This window comes from Notechis scutatus, chromosome 1, assembly GCF_049901735.1.
Source record: "Notechis scutatus isolate UNSWTSFEM ecotype Mainland chromosome 1, rNotScu1.2, whole genome shotgun sequence".
In the NCBI taxonomy this organism is placed as follows: Eukaryota; Metazoa; Chordata; class Lepidosauria; order Squamata; family Elapidae; genus Notechis; species Notechis scutatus.
In genome coordinates this window covers 55067614-55082659 of record NC_142009.1, presented here as the reverse complement: position 1 = coordinate 55082659, position 15046 = coordinate 55067614, and the positions used below count along the sequence as shown (strand labels likewise).

General features: G+C 33.6%; 1 protein-coding gene across 1 annotated transcript in view; it reads right to left on the bottom strand.

Annotated features, from left to right (window-relative positions):
- The window catches only part of DNAH14 (dynein axonemal heavy chain 14), a 267453-nt gene that overhangs the window by 233876 nt on the left and 18531 nt on the right, over window positions 1–15046 (bottom strand). The window contains exons 4-11 of the mRNA XM_087957091.1: window positions 13954–14118; window positions 11927–12039; window positions 10507–10569; window positions 8733–8871; window positions 4366–4497; window positions 1495–1751; window positions 749–911; window positions 15–303 (exon numbers count right to left, since the gene is read on the bottom strand). Coding sequence (XP_087813217.1) covers window positions 15–303; window positions 749–911; window positions 1495–1751; window positions 4366–4497; window positions 8733–8871; window positions 10507–10569; window positions 11927–12039; window positions 13954–14118 — 1321 coding nt within the window. The remainder of the gene's footprint in view (window positions 1–14; window positions 304–748; window positions 912–1494; window positions 1752–4365; window positions 4498–8732; window positions 8872–10506; window positions 10570–11926; window positions 12040–13953; window positions 14119–15046) is intronic.

Below are 15046 nucleotides of genomic sequence, written 5' to 3'. Positions count from 1 at the left end.
CTTATTAATCTTACTCAATGGCCTTAGTTTTTCTTCATTCCTGAAGGTACCCAAATCTTCTGTAGTGCTTTCTGATCTTTCTTCATGTTTGCTATCATCTTCAGATGAGCTGCTCAAAACTTCATCAAAGTCTAATATTTCTTTCAAAGATTCTGCTGAAGATTCTGAAATATAATCATCATCATTTTGGTAATATTTTCTACGATGCTCCTTTTCATAGGGAATTCTCAGACAAATATTTATTTTAAATATTGGGAAATATTCCTCTTCTCCTTTTAGTTGCCTTTTCACTTCTTCTAGGACCTAAAGTCATATAAAATATAACAAAATTAGAATATTATTTTTTAAAACATCATGCAAATGGAACTAGAGAGCATTGAAAACAAAAGATTTTCAATCTAAAACAAGGAAGAAAAATCCATTATTTTTGACTTGATACTAATCAATAGAGAAGATTACATTGTGATAATATGCTTTTGAATCTGTTGTAAAGCATGAAGAGATTTTTGAGAAAGATGGAAAATGTATTTAATCTTCATAAGTTTTTTTTCATAAGGAACCATGAAATTATTTTGTATTTGAAGGCAAGATTTTGTCTTTAAAGGTATAACAATGAATAGCTTTCAGCATGTATTTAAGCTTAAATTTAAACCATTAAATTTAATCATTATTATATGTATTAATAAGATAAATATGAATTATTGGATAATCTGTGTTGTAAATTATCTTCATTTAGAAATCAATTCACCTTGTCTATATCACTGACAGTAACAATTTCATGTTGTGCTTCTGTTTCCTTTGAACGGTGCAATAATTTCTGAGTGCCTTCAAAATGCTCATTTTCATATACCCACAGGCATCTGTTTTCAGTCAATAAGAAAAGTGCTTTCTCAATTGAATTTTTATATGTTCTGTATATGTGAAAAAATAGGAAAAATCCTAATTGATATTTTAAATAGCATAATTCATTTTAATAATTGACAATACCTCAAGATTATTTAAGGTTACTAGGAGATAGTAGGGATGTGGCCATACTGGAAGACAGAATAGATATTTAAGACAACTCCCAGAATTCTCCAGTCAGATGGGGCTTACAAATAGTGAAGGCAGAGGAGGTGACCATCTTGAACGATGCATACATGTGAGAGACAATATTATAGCTTAGTTAATAGATATTTCCTTTTTACAAGAATAAAGCTAACACATGTAACTCAAAGACAAAAAGGAGCAATAAATTATTATTAATTTACTTAATTATACACTATATCAATTTTTATTTAAAATATAAATATTTGGCCTGTCACTTATGCTCCATAAGAAGCCTTTACTCCAAGAATTATTTTATAATTTTTATAATGTAACCTGAACTTAAAAATAAAGGAAATATAACTGTAACAATAATACTAAATAATAATTAATCTAAGATAATTTTATAAACAATATTATTAAATAAGAGCTAGTGTTTTAATCATGAAATAGATGCATGAAACTAACCTCATAAGGCTTTCATTTGTCTTCTTTTTTGAAATGGTCATATTACTGGAACCTTTAAATATCTCCAAAAGAGTATTTATGGCATTGTTTACCAATCTGCGAAGAAATTCTTGAAAGATTCTATCTACAAGCTTAAGAAACTTAGAAAAGCGTTCCATAATGTGCCGCCATTCAGCTATCTCAAAGTATTTTGGTTTCTCTTTTAAATCATACAGTGAAGGCTGAAAAAGTGTTTCTGCTCCTTTCATTTTTGCTACCTACAGCATTATGAAATAATAAATTTGAAAAAGTAATAAATATATACAGTATTTTCATCATGTAGACATTTTGTATTATTTACTTTTCTTCATCATCCTTTTTCAATAAGGAAAACAAAGTTTGAAGATGTTTCATCCATAAATATTTCTTATCAGAATTGCCATATAACAAGAAGGGCGGTAGTGGTGGTAGTAAATAACAACTGCAACCATAGCCTTGATGATTGAAAATTGACTATGTTTGACCACAGTACAAGAAACTCTTATGGAAGACAAATGGGAAAGCTGGACTGAAAAGTAACCTTACTTTGAAAAGAATCCAGAACCTCTAAGAATCAGAAACTTCTAACATATGAAGATAGCCAAATTAAAAATATTATGGTAGAAATCATACTCCACAATCCATTGACATAGAAAATTGACAGCATTGTCATTGCTTGTGCATGAAATTAACAAGTTCAAGAGCCAAAGCTCTGTCACATTTCAAAACTCATGTAATTACAGTAAAGAGATCAAAATATTGGGGCATTCATATCAATTGAAGATGAAATACCCAGGATTTTTAAAAAGAAAGAGATTAATGATAAGATTGAGAATTCATGTCAAATTTCCAGAAATCCTATAAATCAACAATGAGAGGGATGAAATGGGATGTGAAAATAAACTTTTTAGATCTGTGCTACATTTTAACAAATAAAGAAACACAACTTTTTGAAATGGAAGGCCTTTTTGTGTTGCAATGTTTTCTTACTCGAAGAGCTAGTAGGTTTTGCTGTTGCTGCTCCATGGAATAGATATTGGTACTGGAATGGGAAAGAAATACTACAGCAGCCTCACTGATCATGCAAATAGTATGCACATTTTAGAATATGTTAATCATAGGACATGAGTTATTCAAATTAACAGAAGTGTCAAAAAGGATAAAAAGTTCCAGTGTATATGAAAAATGTATGATTATACAGCCCGGATTCTTGAGCCATTGATCAATAGGGAAATGTGTGAATGTATCCCGAGGAAAGGTGAGCCAACTGCAGTTACTTCAAAAATATGAGCAACCATGCTCATATCATATTCTGATGGAAGGCAATGTCTGTGAAATAGACATCATATATGCAGGCAATCTGGAAATGGTGAAAACTCATTAAGTCATAATCAGAATGATCATAGTTTGGAACATCTTGTTAGATGATCCTGATCTTATTGTTGAAGACTATGTAAAGGAAGCAGGGATCCAATACTGAGAGATGACAATTCCTCTAATATAATAGAATCAGCCATAGGTGTGTCACGTTATGGAAAACCTGATTTTTTTCCAGCATGACTAAAGGGTTATATTTTTTTCAGAAATTAATGGTTTTAAAGAACATCTACACTGGTGTGCTAAGTACTAGTAACATCTATCACCATCAAGTCCTTGTTATCATTTTGTATTTTAAATTCATTTTATATACTTTTGTATATGTAGTTAGTTACAGTTATATGTAAACAGTTAGAACAATTAATCAGTGGAATGACTTGCCTCTAGAAGTTGTAAGTGTTCCAACACTGGAGATTTTTAAGAAGAGATTGGACCACCATTTCTCTAAAATGTTAAAGGTTTTTCTGTTTGAGCAGGTGGTTGGACTAGAAGACTTCCAAGGCCCCTTCCAACTCTGTTATTCAGTTATGCTTTCACATATTTTTGTATATGTATGCTGTATGCCTGCTTTTAATTTTGTCAATGAGAGCTATAGAGAGATGCATTGGTCATTGATGATGAAGTGTTAGATTACTGCACCATTCAGTGCACCAAGAAAATATCAGAATATTCATGAACTGGCAGAGACATGGTAACAAGGTCAGCCAATGAATAGCATGGCAACAGGTCAGCCAATGAGAGAGCTAAATTAGAAACTGAAACTGAAGGATCCTGGGCATGGCCCTGCAGCTTTGAGTGCTGTGCTGAGAAATGAAACTAATCTGCTCTGACCTCTGAAGCTGCTGTTTGTGTTTTACTTGTAACTACAAACATGTTGGAAGAATCTATTATTGATATTGTACATTTTACTCATATATTATCATGTATATAAAGAAGTTAATGAATCCTGCTGAATCAGTCATCTTGTGTGTGCTTTCTGAATTTGATTTCTGCAATAAATTCTAACAGAAAATAATTGAACAAGATGATGTTTCTGGTCCTTTCCAATAATTTTCTTCTACAATTTTATTAAAACCCCTTCTTTGATGACTTGTTCAGAAAAACATGCAGAGATTTCTGTGGCCTTTTACCTCCAGAAAATATGGTTTTTAGTTAGTTCTGAAGCAAAATTTGAATTAATCCAACAGAAATATCTCATATCCTCACAGAGAGAAAATAGTATGTGTAAGCATCTAACTCCAAAATCATGCATTAATCTGCTAAGAATGTTAAAAGGAGGGTAAGATTATTGTGATTAAATAGTAAAACATCTTATTCATCATTACTTTCTCCATCAGATCAGAAAAATATTATTATACTTACTGACAGTTAAGTCTTAACAATATAACATAAGAAAAATATTAAAGTATATTGGAAATATATTCAATAATGAACATAAGATAAAAATGCAAAATATATATAAAATGCATTAATTACTTTTAAAAAGCAGGCCTGAATTACTTTGATTACTTTATCTTTAAAACTTTGGAGTTGAGATAAAGCATGTTGACTCTGTTGATATTGTTCCTCACAAAATTCATCCAATGTGTAGGTATAAGCCGTATTTATCTAAGAACAAAAGAAAAATATTATAAATAAATACAATTTCCCTGAAATGGATACAAATTTTTATGTATTTTTCTCATTCATCTGCATAAGAATAAATATTGGCACATCAACAATAACATATAAAAAGTGAACAGTTCACACACATACAAATATACTGTGATATTAACATATCACGATTGATATAGCTGCTAATAGATTTTCCTAAGCTGCATTAATGGGCAATCAAAACTTGAGATGCAAAATTTCGGACTTCCAGTTTGAGCTTCTTTGGCGACAGACCGAAACCGCGTCTCTGCGCGGTTTCGATCTGTGCTCGCCGCTGGAGCGCCCCGAGCCGGCTGGTTTCAGGGCTAAGCCACCCCGTAGAGGTGGTGAAGAAGGGGGAGACTGCCTGCAGGGTTGAGGAGAGCTGCATCTCTCCTCCCCAGCTGGCCATTACTCCCTTTCCCGAAGGCGGTTGTAGCGGTGGTCAGAAATGGCCACCACAAAGAAGAACTCGACTGGAAAAGAATGTGCAGGAGGAAGATAAGAAGAGAAAGTTTTGGTTGACTGGGTCAAACAGCAAAAGCAACAAATAAGTACCCTGGAATTGAAACTATTAAAAAAATACCAATAACATTGTTCCCTAAGAAGATTTCTAAGCTGCGAAGGAGAGAGAAAAGGGAAAGGATTTAGTTTTTTTTTCTCCTCTTCCTATACTGACAGCTAAGAGACTTAAGCAAGAAATTAGAAAAAAATCCACTTTGACATTAATAGGCATTTAATGCTGAAAATAAAAAGTCAAAGGGATAATAAAAATTTCTGGATAATTAAAAGCTTTTGAAAACAGGAAAGGAGAGAAAAAGAATAAACGGGCAGGATCTGGAAGGGAGGAGACTGCCTGGAATTAAAAAGAACTTACAGAAAAATATTAACAAGACTTCCAAAAGATACATCTTAACTGAAACATCGCAACAAAATAGTAAAACCCCAGGAAAAGAAAGTGAAAAAAGAAATAAGAAGAAACATCTTGGGACTATTTGGATTACTTGGTGATCTTTGGATTCTTCGTTATTGCATCTGAATGACTAAAATCAATCAGGTGGTTGTTTAAAACTGTTTAAAATGGCTCCACTTTTAGAAGAACTGAAAATGAAACTTAAAAAGTACAAAGAAGATGCACAAGAAGAGAGAGGTTCTTTTGGCTTCATATTTCAGTTCTTAGAAATGGAGATTTGGAACTATGAGAAACAAGAAATGCCTGCAGAACAAGAAGATTGGGACAAAGAAGAAGCCATCTTTAATGAACAAGTAATCTTAGGTGGGGGGGGAAAGGAAAGGGGGGAAAGAGAATGGAAAGTTTAAGATTGGGAAAAACAACTCCCCCCCCCAAAAAAAAAAATAGAGTGAAAAATAAGTATAAAATCAGAAAGCAACAGAAGAGGGAAATACTGAAGAGAGAATTAGAACTAGAGAGACAAGGGGGTAAAAAGGGGAGGGAGAAGAAGAGAGGGAAGAAAGAAAGGAAAAGAAGTTATAAAGGACAGAAACAAAATATAAAGAAACAAGGCCTATTTAGAGATAATGGGTGAAAAATCTAATGGAAAAAGGGATTCTGCAAAGGTACATAAGATAGTATTGTTATATTAGAAATAGAAATAATTTCAGAAAATATGAAACAATGTATGATTAAAATGTTTGTTAAAATAGTTATCGTAACTTAGTGGAATGCTTGTCAATAAATAAATGTAACAAAATGAATATTTAATGATTTACAAAACATATGTGAAGAGAAATAAGGGAAAAATTAATTATGGAGATTATATATGTCTTTAAGGAAGTATGATATTTAATTGAAAAGAAATGTTAAAGATATTAAGACTTTAATGATTATTAATGATAGAACTGAATTGGAATGGAATGAGGGTTTATAATTACATATATTTATAATCCTTTTTTTAAAGAATATAGTGTGTATTATAAGAATGTACCAAGCAGAATTCGATTGGAAGTTATGTATTATGTATTATATTGAAGGTCATAACCTTAAGGTATGTATTGAAGTTTAAATAAGAGTTGAATGGATATAATTAAAAGATATAAAGGTGTCATACTCCAATTAGTAACTACAGGAGAAAATTTATTTAATGAGAAAAGATAACATGAAATTGAAACAGAACAGACAAAAGTATCAATATAATGATTTGAATTGAGATGAGATAATCAAAATAAAATTGAGAAAATTAAAAGAGGGGAAAAACTATATAGAAAATGTAGAATACACAAAAAGGAGCATGAAATTGAGTTTGTGTCTGTATAAAGAAGTTCAACCTGGGACCATGCTATTTTCAAAAAAGATGTTTTACTTGTATTTTGTGTATGTGAAAACCCAAATAAAACTTTATTAAAAAAAAAAAACTTGAGATGTAAAATTTTGTAAATTTTTAAAATCAGGGAGCAATAGAAGGAAAATGTGACCCTAAATCCCCAATTTGAAATGTCCATCTGAATGAATTTATTTAGCATTAGACCATGTCACTTGCTGACCCTCACATGCAGAATTCATCAATACAAATTTTGATGCCTCCAAATATCTGGTCAGCCCAGATGTGTGTGTATGAATATGCAGAGAGAGGGGAGGAAGGAAGAAATTGAATGGTTTTGTCACACTTTCAAACTACTATTAATGTTAGTATAAAGATTATAATTAATAGTTGATCGAGTATATATCATTATATTTATATATTATATATTATATATATTATATATAAGGAATGTACAATAGCAGGAATGCTACAATGAATACTTCTATAGTAGAACATAACCATGAAGGTAAAAACATAAAAACATGACTTTTAATTTGTTTTTCTTTTAACATTTTCCCATTTCTCATACAAGCTATAAACTTGTATGTAACATACCGTATTAAAGCGTGAAACTGAATCAAACTAAAAAATTAGAACAAAACCTATCCTCTCACACTAACAGTTCAGAATAATATTGGTGGTTACATTTTTTCTATTCAGGTAATCCTCAAGTTACAATTGGGACCAGAATTTCTCATGCCAAGCACGGCCGTTGTTAAGTGAGTCATGCCCAATGTTACAACTTTTTTGCCACAGTTGTTAAGCAAATCACTGCAGCTGTTAAGTGAATCATATTGTTAAGCAAAGCAGGCTTTCCCCATTGACTTTGTTAGAAACCAGCTGGAAAGGTCACAAATGGTGATTACATGACCCAGGATCAGGGGTGGGATTCTACCTGGTCGGTCCAGTTCTATAGAACCGGTTGTTATGATTCTGCCCAGTTCGGAGAACTGGCAAATAGTGCCACTGTTTGGCTTCTCCCCTCCCTGCCCACTCACTCCTTACCTGGCATGCGCGCCATCAAACTTGCCTGCATTTGATAAGTTGCTATTTTTTCCTTTTTCCAACCATCAGCTGTTCTGCTGTCCCAGGAGATGTAGATTAGCTAGAAAGCAGGAAATGGTTGGATTTTTTGCTTTCTAGATAATCTAAAAGCAGAGCTGAACCTTCCTTAGTACTGAAGCTTCAATTTTTCAGTGCAGACTCAGGTAGCAGATTGGTAGATCTCTGAGTGAATCTGTGATCCTGTGAGCAACTCAATCTGCCAGCTTTGCCTGATTTTTGGTAAAAGTTGCTTTTTTTTATTAAAAAAACCCTCAATATTTACATAAATATTTATAATATTTACATACAAGCCATGCCCAGCCAGTCACACCCAAGCCACACCCAGTCAGCAAGTCACGCCCAGCCAATCACATGACCACCAAGCCACACCCACAAATTAGGCCACGCCCATAGAACCAGTTGTTGAGAAATTTGAATCCCACCCCTGCCCAGGTTGTTGTAACCATTTTAAATACATGCTGGTTGCCAAGCACCCAAATTTTGAACATGTGACCCAGGAGATGCTGTGACAGTTATAAGTGTGAGAATTTTTTTCAGTGCCATTGTAACTTCAAAACAGTCACTCATAAATGGTTGTAAGTTGAGAACTACCTGTATATTTATTATTTGTGCCTTCAAATCAGTGTTGAATTCTGAAACTTTTTTGGCAAGATTTTGGTTTGCCGTTTTCTTCTTCCTGGGGCTGAGAGAGTGATCAGCTGGCTTTTTGCCTAAGAGGGGCACAATATAGAACTCACTCTCCCAGTTTCTAGCCTGATGCCTTAACCACTACATCAAACTGGCTCTTATTTCATTTTTTTACACATTTAAAATATTTACTCTCACCTTTATGAAATTTATAGTTGTTTTTTCAGATGATCTGGGCTTCTCTGAATTACTCACATCTATACACAAAGTTTGGAGATGAAGTAAGCAACTTTGCAGTATCTCATCAGCAAAAAATAGTTGCTTATACAATATCATTCTGCAAACAGAATAATATGAATATTTTAAATTACTACAAGTTTTCAGTTTATAATAAATATAAGTTGACATGTGCTTGGAATTCAGCAATTCATCTTGAAAGTCATTATCTCACATATGGATTTATTTACTTTTTCTGAAGGAGACCCTAAACTAAAACCAGAGAAGATTTGGAAAGGAAAGGCCATATTTCTCAATGGTTTGCCTATGCTTAATTAACTGAAAGATTTAAATTGGATAAGGAAGAATTTGTTGTTACCAATGGGAAAATTGATTTCGAGTTGGATTTATGTACAAATAATGAACATGTGATTGCTAAGATGCATAAATTACTATTGAAAATTAATATGGAGGATGAAATGTTAAAGATTGTATAATCAAATGGGCAAGATACTTTGGTTATAACATAATCCTTGATCAATGGGAGAATATGTGGGAAAAGGGACTGGAATTTACACTGAATAATAATTTGAAATAGAGAGATGATGTATCATTGGCATTTAGCACCAATCAATTATCAGAGGGTTTGTATAAGGGTGTGTCAAATACATGTTGGAAATGTATACAATCTGAAAGCACTTTTTATCATTTCTGGTGGCCATGTAAGAAAACTAAGACTTTCTGGAATCAGACAAGTATTTTTAACTCCGACAATTCTTAGACTGAATGAAACCAGAGGCTTTTCTTATATATTACAATTATCTGCAAGGCTTCTCTATGTAGAGAGATGGAAGAACTCATATATACCCTCAATGGAAAAATGGATGATGAAATTAATGGAGTTGGCAGAGATGGCAAAATTGACAGCTCTGATTTGGGAAATATTTTATTTCGCTTAGTTTTTACTTGGAAACAATTCTTGTATGTAGAACCCATTCTTCGTCTTAAAAAGGCAATACCAATGTTGATTCATCTTCAATTGCATCAGACTTACATTGCAGCTGGCAGCAACAGGTGTAACCTCTCTTATGACAGCCCTTAAATAGGTGTTGTTTGCTATCCCTTATCTTTTCTTTTGTATACTAAACATTCTCAGCAACCTCAAGTGTTCCTCGTAGGACTTAATCTCTTCCAAATCTCTTATGCTTCTAGTTTCTCTCTGAACTTGTTCTAATTTTCCATATTTAAAGTGTACCATCCAGAGCTGACCATGGTATTCCAATGTAGTTTAAGCAGTTCAGAGTGCAATGGAACTACTATCTCTCACGGAGCAGCTCAACTCCCACGGTAACAACAACACAATCAATTCAGCCACTTGACCATCTCCATCTCCTTTTATAGTCCCCAGACCCACTGACAAAAAACATGTTTTTACAGCCTTTCAGAAAAGCAGTAAAGTGGGGGTCAATTGTACCACAGGAGGAATGATGTTCCATAAAGAAGTCACTACCAAGAATGTCCTTTTTTGTGGTTCTACCAGATCACATTCCATAATCAATGGGACCATGCAATCTTAGACCCTTAACACATACACCATTATCCTTAAAATATGCACATATCCTCAACGTGGTAGTTTATGCATTGAATTTTTCCTCTTCAGACTGTTTTACATTTGTTATTTTTTAAAAGATGTTTCCCACCTGAAAAAAGGGTAATCAACTCACTTAGTACAAATATCTGGTCTTTATATACTTACTGGTTTCTTTTTGTTTTTGAATACTTAACAATATTTTTCCAGAGGATAAAATATTTCTTTTTTCTGAAAAGAAAAGAAAAATCTTCTGAGAAAGAGAGAAACAGATTTGATTGTATAATCAAGGATTGAGCCAAAGATATATAATTTATTTTGTATAACTATTACCCACAAATATTACATATTTAACATAATTTCATATGAGTAAAATGTAACAATTATTTTAACAGAATATGGCTTCCCTGATGGCTTCCCCACTGAATTTCTGAGGAAACCAGCAGAGAAAATAGCAAATGTTAATCACATGAGGTTTTCAAAAAACAATAGGACAGTCACTTGTCCTGAATAGTATAATGCAGTGATGTGATGGCTAACTTTTCAGCACTGAGTACCCAAAGTGCGCGTGGCACACACATCCCCAAAATGCAATGCATGTACGTCCCCCATGCATGTGCACCTCTGCGCATGCACCTTGCCACCCCACACATGCGCCGTTCACATGCGTGCATGGCACCTGTGCATGTGCCCTGCCCCCACATGTGCATGTGTGTCTCCTGCATGTGTGGTATCCCCGGGCATGTGCCTCGCCCCCTGCACATGCATGGCAGAGACCCGAAGACCAGCTGGCTGGCAAGAGGCATGCACGCACACGTGCAGCAGAACTGAACTGGGGTGATGGCTTGTGTGCCCATAGAGAGGACTCTGTGTGCCACTACTGGCACATGTGCCATAGGTTTGCCATCACAGGTGTAATATTTCCTCCTTGGGAAAGGGGTTGTACTGGGAGATTTCAATTTTTTTTCCAGCTCTATGATTCTATGATATACCATCTAGTGTAGTCTTAAATCTCATTCCATGTGCTTTGATAGCCAGGTTTGAAATGAAGATGTTCAGTACAGTAGGAAGCTAGCTTTATATTAAGGTGCAAGAAGAAATATCTCTGGGGGAATCCTTCCATGTTGCTATTTGTGCACATTAAGACTATGTTGTCCTATCTCAAATGCTGAAATAAAAAGTGCTATAAATTAGTAACCCCCAATGTATATTGTGATTTTTTGTTTTTTGTTTTTTTCCCCCTCTGGGAAAAAATCCCCCCTAATGAATTCCCTGAATACAATTGACTATGAATCTTCTGTCATGAGATTTATTTATCATCACTCTAAAAAATTTCTAAACACTCTGACATAGAGAAAAGTGGAAAGGCTTTGAGTTGGTAATCATCTTTTGATGTATAACACAGGGAGTTATGGATTAATGAATATGGTAAAATGAACTTCTATGGAAAATCTCTATAGCTGAAAAATGCTACAGTTTACACACTGAACTGTTTTGTCACACATAGCCAATCACAACATCCAAAATATCCTACTACAGATTGAGTAAATAATTGCACATATATCTTTGTTCCATAAATATCTCTTACCTGAAATTAAAATATAAATCCATGTTATGTAACACATTATAAAGTTGCCTTTCATATAACCATTCCATCACTGGAGTTATTTCCATTTCATGCTTTCCACACACTGAAGTGAACTGGAAAATGAGGCAAAAGCTAACTAGAATATTTAACTATATTTCAGTATTTATTAATTTACATTCCATCATCATAATTTTTATGTCCAAATGAAGGAAAATCTTTATAGCACATTCCTTCAACAATCCTGCCAAACGAAACCACAATAATATTTGTATAAAGCAAGGATGAGTACCGTGTGGTCTAAAATTTATATCAAAGTTTGGTGAGAAAATGGCTTCTTTTTTTTATCTTTTCAAAATTAAGAATGGAACCTGGAAGCTATGATAGCTCCAATTCAAACCACTTGAATTCCCATTCTTAAATTCCCACTCAAAAAGCAGGGGGGCAAACCCTATTTCATAATTATGCTACCAAAATTCAGCACCCAAAATTAACAATTATTTTTGAATTTTGTAAAGTGATTATTCAGGATGAAAACCATTTAGCTACAAGAAACATACTGCTTCCATTCTCATTATTACCCCCTACCCAATGCAAGAAACATCATAAACAACTCAATGCCACCACTTCTCTTGCAATCTTCCAATTTCAGAAGCTAAACATTGATAATGATCACTAATTCCTCAAATATTACCTACTTATGAAAGATAAATAAATAGGCAGTAGTGATAGAAACCTGCAACTGAAAAATCTGTTCTGCTCCATTGCACTATAATGTTTCTACATTTTTACCTTTAGATGGTGCTGCTGAATTAGAAAAAGAAGAAAAAGTGATGCAGCGATCATTCTTTGTGGTTGTTTTTTTAAGAACGGGGTGAGGGGGGGGAATACTGTGCACAAACTATCTTTGTGGCCTGCAAACCCAGCCATATTTTTTTATTCAAACCCTTTTATTTTTATCATTTTTTTCATTAAATAATATACTTAAGTATACCCAATCTGATGGGGACTAGCCATCTTTAACAATATCTATGAGACAGTTGGAGGGTGGAGTCATTTGGCATTTTATTGGGAAAAAACTTTGAGAAAAAAAAATACAGGGATTCAAATGGACATGGTATCCCAAAAGATTAGATTAGAATTAGATTAAAATTAGATTAGAATTCTTTATTGGCCAAGTGTGATTGGAATTTGTCTTGGTGCAAATGCTATCAGTATACATAAAAGAAAAGATACATTCTTCAAGAGTCAAGAATCATAAGGTACAACACTTAATGATAGTCATAGGGTACAATAAGCAATCATACTAGGAAACAGTCAATATAGATCATAAGGATACAAGCGACAAAGTTACCAAATTTTATTCACTCTTCCTTGTTCTTGTTGGGAGAGGAAAGTAAAATGAGCAAAGCTGATATTTTCAGAATATTTCTTCTATTCTTCTATTCTATTCTTCTATTCTATTCTTTTAGAGTTTACATTAGATTTTCATTGTTTGATCTATAGTTCAGAAGCACAGAAATAGGTCAGAACCAATCTGACAGTGCTTACCATTCTGTTCTTGCACAAGCAGTCCTTCTGAAAAAACATCTATGGAGTACAAGTGTGAATTAATATATTTCAACTGCTTGTCTATGTCTTGTTATATCTTTCCTCAGGGAAATGCAAATAAAGTTTTATTTTATTTTATTATTTTATTTTATTTTATGCCTCAATTCAATTGAATTCTAAGGCATGCAACTATTGCGCAAGGACTTTACCAGAGGTGGTATTCAGCAGGTTCTGACCAGTTCTGGAGAACCGGTAGCAGAAATTTTGAGTAGTTCAGAGAACTGGCAAATACCACTTCTGACTGGAGATTTTACAGTATCCTTCCCCTGCCACACCCACCAAGCCACGCCCTGATAGTAAAAAAAAATTGAATCCCACCACTGGACTTTATGTTTCTGTATAGGAAAAAAAACTAGATATAAGAAATAATCAGTGAACAGTAATTTGCTATTTCTGGACTGTGAAAAGCGATCTGTTACCTTGGATACATATGAGGCACTAATAGTCCAATATTCTTTACTTCGTCTAGCCATATTTGCAGAGACCACTTGAAGATCATATGGATTGTAGGCTGCTTTGGGGTCATCCCTACTTCTTATAAGACAGTATATGTATTCTCCATCATCTTTTTTTAATGCATCATCCTGAAAACAGTAATCAAGTGGTAAAATGTGAATTATAAACATTAAAACTGTAATCATAATTCATTTTGTTAAAATATATAAGATATAGTTGAGGTACTTAAGTTGAATTGATGTAAAATAGAATGTATTTTTACATTTTAAAGATAACATTCAGAAAAATTGGAACAGGTTCACAGAAGGGTCCCGAAATCCTGATCATTTAGAATGATCAGGAACTAGAAATCATGAAGTGAAATTAGAACAACCAAGTGTTTTTTTACTTTGCAGAAAGATGATAGCAGAGTGTAATGGTACTCTTCAACTACCTGAAAATAGTCCATTCCAATGATTATATATAATCATTAAATAAAATAAAAGGTCAAAGAAAACCATAAATTACTGTTAGCATACCTAACTCTACTCAGGAAATAGGAAGGAAGTACATTGTGGAAGCTTCAATAATTTTAGAATTTCCTCTAATTGCTGTCTTTTTAATGGTTCTGCAATCAATTAGATATTGAAAGAGGCAAAGAAACCATGAAATATTTTCATACACTGGCTGTTCCAGCAAAATTAAATTCAGTAATTAAAGAAAAGCTAAATTATTTCTTGGGTAGTGGATGGTTAAAATCTTAAATAATCTACATCACGGGTGTCAAACTTGTGGTATCGTGTTGCTGTCACATGATGTTTCACAATGTTTTTTCCCTTCGCAGAGCTGGGATGGGTGTGGCCTAAGCATGATGCATCCAGCCCATGGGCTGCCAGTTTGACACCCCTGATCTACATGTTTAGATAAATTACATAAGTAGCTGTTAGCATTTCCTGAAGGAAGGTATCTGGTTACCTGGTTAATTGATAATCAATTATCAATTGGTTATGAGCATTAACTGAGCATTAATAAATCCAGTACCCATTGTTAATAACTTAATCATGAAGAGCCACTTAC